Source organism: Tigriopus californicus, unplaced genomic scaffold (genome assembly GCF_007210705.1).
Source record: "Tigriopus californicus strain San Diego unplaced genomic scaffold, Tcal_SD_v2.1 Contig200, whole genome shotgun sequence".
Taxonomy (NCBI): Eukaryota; Metazoa; Arthropoda; class Copepoda; order Harpacticoida; family Harpacticidae; genus Tigriopus; species Tigriopus californicus.
In genome coordinates, this window is record NW_026738643.1 from 46,679 (window position 1) to 51,268 (window position 4,590).

Sequence of the window (4,590 nt, forward strand, 5' to 3'; positions counted from 1 at the left end):
AGTCCAAGTTCCAGACAGACTATCTGCAATCCATCCGAACAAGAAGCGATTCAAAACTACAGCATCGAGCAAAACTCTGTGGGTTACGTAGTCATTCGTAAAGACTCTGATGGCAAAGAAATGATCCAATATAACATGGCCGTCAATCGCTTTCCATGCAATACGTCGCCGTGCCTAGTTCGTTGCCCAAACTGCCCTCAGAAAAATATTAACAAGACATCTATTTGAAAAATCGAGTCAAATCATTTTTTTCGATGAAACAAAAGAGAAATTTAAAATGAAAGTATTACGAGGACGCCTTCTTTTTGACGGGGAAGAAAGACCGGTTTTGGGGAGAATGGGTCCTCTTTCGATCCAAATTAGGAAAGTTCTTGGGGTTAACTACACCAGCTGGGATTTGAATTTCGTTGATGAAGAGCACCGAATGAACGAGAGCCTTCTTATCCTCTTGTCCAATATCGTTTGATGCCAAAGCCTCCTCAATTTGACTCATCTTTCCTTTGATCTTGGCAAAATCTTCCATGTAGGTCATTTTAGGCAGCTGATCCTAAGGTAGGAATGGATTTGCACAATTGTACATGTTTTTCATTCCTCTTGGTTAACTTCACATACGTCCTCGTTTTTTTAACTTCGGTCCTTATTATATCAACGTGCACAGGGTAGTTTTAAATGAACGAATCAGCAAAAAATTGCTCCGATAAAATGAATGTGTTTTGGTCCCATTTTCTGTTCCTGTTCCCCCTTTTTTCTCCAAATTTGTCAGATGTATCCCAACGCAGAGCTTATTCTACCACTGCTTGCAGAGTCTTTGCTCATATGTGTGTGTAATCTAATTGGTAAAGAGGAACTCTTCGATATATTTTGCTCTGAAGTGTTCAGCGGTAGTGTCAGTAGTTAAATTTATATCTTTAGGGGAGTACTGTTATCTAAAACACCCTATATGCATTGCAAAGAAAGGAACAATTGCTTTCAGTACTTCTGTAAATAAATTGATGTATTAAACGCATTAGACTTAAAATCTTTTGTTGAACCTGCAGATATTCATTCTATTAATTTTCTAACCTGCTCTACTTGATTTTTTGCTGGGTTTTAATCAGTTTTTAAAGATCAATTATCAAATATCCCTAAAACTGACCTAAAATCTTGAAAATTATGCACAAATATCGATATTTGTTGCTGAAACTTCATAATAAATTGCAGATTAATGTCAAATATTGCACTAAAATTGCAAAAGTTGCCAATGCAATGATATTTGCTAGACAAATCTCGGATGTGCAAGTATTCAGCAAATTTTTCACAGTTTTGGCCGGCCCTAATCATGAGCAGGCAAGGATTCATTAATCATTTTCTCTATCTGCAAAACCTGTTTGATCAAATATATTGAATATACTTGATCAGAACTGAAAGGGAAGTTCAGTTTTACAAAAAATGTATTCTATCTTCATCATATGAAATAATGGCCATGCACATAATTTATGTGCATTAACTTAATAATCTTCTCGTCTTGAACTGCTGGGATTCCAATCCTGGTAGCAGTAAAGAAGTCCGTAAAAAAAAAGAAGCTATAAAAGAAGAAAAAAATGACTTTTTTGGAAAAGAGCTCACAAGAGTCAAAAAGCACCAAAACGCCACTTGGTAAAACAATGTATGACCAAAAAAAAAACATTTTTAAGACTGTTCAAAACGGTGGAACGAAGACGACACAATGAACGTAGACAACAATGAAAAATCGCAAACCGGACCTCCCTCCTCCAGCCGCGACACTGTCTTACTGTCTTCCCCCCAAAAAAGTTTCAAATATAAAGTGTCTTGTTAGTATTTAAATTTGTCCCTTAAAGCATTTTGGAGCATTTTCATTGCCTACCAAAAGTGTTACCTCGTTTAATTTATCATCTATTTGTTTTAAAGATCAAAATTTATTACCGCCAGTTTTTTAAATAAAAATAAGCTAACACTTGGCTGTGACCTAATACTTACATGACTTGTGGTGTTTTGGTCATGTCTGTTCCTCCCGCAATTGGTCGTTTTGATCTTTACTGACTGATCTAGATCCTCCGGAGCTAATTGACGTTCCATGAATTTCAGGATCAATTGATCGTTTTTCAAAATGGACAGATTCACTGAAAGGACTGCCAAAACGTGGCTGTGCTTGCAGAAATTGCTAAATACAAGAAGAAATGAGAACGTCAATTTCGAGCAGGAATTGTCAACGCTATATATGACAGGGGTCTCTCATCTGTAGGCATACTTCTTGCACTCACAAGTGAAATTGGTGAGCGCAGAAGTATTATTCTGAGGGCAGTTTGGGCAACGAAACTAGGCACGGCGACGTATTGCATGGAAAGCGAGTTGACGGCCATGTTATATGTGATCATTTCTTTGCCATCAGAGTCTTTACGAATGACTACGTAACCCGCAGAGTTTTGCTCGATGCTGTAGTTTTGTCTGGAACTTGAACTTTTTAATGCTCCGAATGCCTTCCTCCGTCATGAGGTCTTTCCGAATAATATATCGTGTCCAGTGTCTCCAGTCCGAGACAGAAGCGAGCGATGTTAAAATTTGGCTTCAGGACTCCTTTGATGGTTCTGTGAAACCTTTCGATATGTAAATTGTGAGAGGGCGCCCCAAAGAGTAGAGGGCCGAGCCCATGTGAATAAGGGGGCTTGGCGACCTTCTGGCCCGTAGTTGGCAACAAAATATTGCCAAGCCTTCATGGTACTTTCATCATAAGTTTCCTAGAATAATTTGACAAATGAGGACATTATGTTTTGAAAAACTTAGCTTTCCATGATCCAAACACTTAGTCAACAGTTACGCAAAAGCTAAACCGAGCTCCAGATACAAAGAAAAAAATAAGCTTTGCAAGAGGAGTAATGCTTATGGCACAGGAACATTTTCATTTTTGCTTCAATTTTCTTGTTTTTATGCATGACAGGTATAAGTACACATAAATTCTATCATCAATCATAACTTTCAGGAAAATCCATGTGTTGCAATTCATGAAAGCCATTTGATATTTTCATCAAGATTCTTTTTTGACTCAAAAGCACCAATCCCATTTCATCATTACTATTTAGATTGAATTCGTAATAATTCGGCAGAAAAGTGGTCTAGTCTTGAGAGCTGGCCTAGACTATTGATATCTTTCAACATCTCAGAGTTTGCCATTTTTTGGGTCCAATTTTTTTCAAGGTGCCAGTGGCAGACACTCCAACCAACATTTGGCCTGATTGCTCTCGCCAAGAGTTATAAACGTATGACTGGTATTGCTCAAAATCATTTTCACCCGAGAGCAAGCTCCCGGAACCGCCGCATTCAGGGCTTTCAACGTTGCCGAAAACACAGCTTGGTTTTCGGTTTCGATGAGCATTGACAGATGGGACTTCCCTCACCTCGCGGTTCTAAAAAAACAAACTCTTCCCATTAAAACTGATGTCTAAGGGCGGCTTTACACTACGATGAAAAAACCAAGAATGAATCCGGTTCGATGATGGAAGTTGGACTAGTGTTGGGCACAGTCTAGTCTTCCACTGTACTTAAGTCAGACAAATACTCGTATTGCGAAAACTCGCCCAGCACTACTCGTCCTACTTCCATCCTGAAACCGGTATCAATCCTGGTTATTCATCGTAGTGTAAAGCCGCCCTAACGCTGCTAGATTTTCAAATGCATGTTTTTTCAACTGATTGAAACTCACTAAAAACGTTAATGGAGATGAGTTACAAAACTTAGCAGCATTTGTGCCGTGGGTGCCGTCGATCGAAACAATGGTAGGATGGCGTTCAACCTTTGAAGCATTGACTTGGATGCATGGCACAACAGAAAGAACCGGATTGTCGACCACTTTTTCTTGAATTCTGTAGGCAGGGCACTCGAGGTAAATTTCTTCCCATATATGAAAACAATGAGTGAGGACTCTTTGCCAACAAAATGGAGACGTTGTCCACTTCTGACAAATTATTATCATATAAGTAAAACCGAGAAAAAGTTAGCCAACAATCAACGTGACATGTGACTTTGCATGTTACTCCTGTGTATATGCTGTTCGCCATTCATGCGTAGATATCGCCAGCACCATGGGTTTGTGAGCAGGATCAGTCTCAGAGGGCGCAAAATATTATCAATAACCTCAGGGCGAAGCCAGATTGAAGTAAATCAATTGTGGTCTTCGTAACTTGGATAAACGAAGTTCTTTTTCTCAACTAGATGAGAGTGGGTCAAGCACCCATAAACCAAGACTCGGCGTGTCTTATTCCGGCATATTTCCTTGGTCGTGTCTTCACATTTGCAAAGGTCAGTAGGGCGAAAGAATGATACGCTAGGCCATGAATAGAGAGAATAAAACAGAGGTCTCAATGTAAAGAAGAAGCAAAAATATTAGTATCCCCTTGTACTGGGCCGAACAACCGTGAATTTTTCTTGGTGTTGACGCTTTTTGAATGTGTCTTGGCGTCCCGTAGGGAACAACGAAGAAGAGTGACACCCACTCATAAGCGTTCTGAAAATTACTTCTTTACTTTCTGGATTGATATGAGTACTGCATTACTGGTCTGAAGAAAAAAAAGGGTTGGATGAAGAATGTTTTAGTGT

The 4,590-nt window shown here is 39.2% G+C and overlaps 1 protein-coding gene across 1 annotated transcript; it reads right to left on the minus strand.

Annotated features, from left to right (window-relative positions):
• Nucleotides 1-208: 208 nt before the first annotated feature.
• LOC131892541 (uncharacterized) lies at nt 209-2,255 on the minus strand. Its single transcript, XM_059242348.1, has 2 exons — nt 1,978-2,255; nt 209-547 (listed from the first exon to the last, which is right to left on the minus strand). The coding sequence occupies exons 1-2, from the start codon at nt 2,074-2,076 to the stop codon at nt 287-289; spliced, it is 360 nt and encodes a 119-aa protein (XP_059098331.1). The 5' UTR covers nt 2,077-2,255; the 3' UTR covers nt 209-286.
• Nucleotides 2,256-4,590: the final 2,335 nt, after the last annotated feature.

Excerpts from the sequence above, each read along its gene's own strand:
- LOC131892541 (XM_059242348.1), bottom strand. The coding sequence starts at position 2,076 with ATGGAACGTCAATTAGCTCCGGAGGATCTAGATCAGTCAGTAAAGATC. Across the intron at positions 548-1,977 it reads ACCAAAACACCACAAGTCAT|GATCAGCTGCCTAAAATGAC; the intron begins GTAAGTATTAGG and ends TTCCTACCTTAG.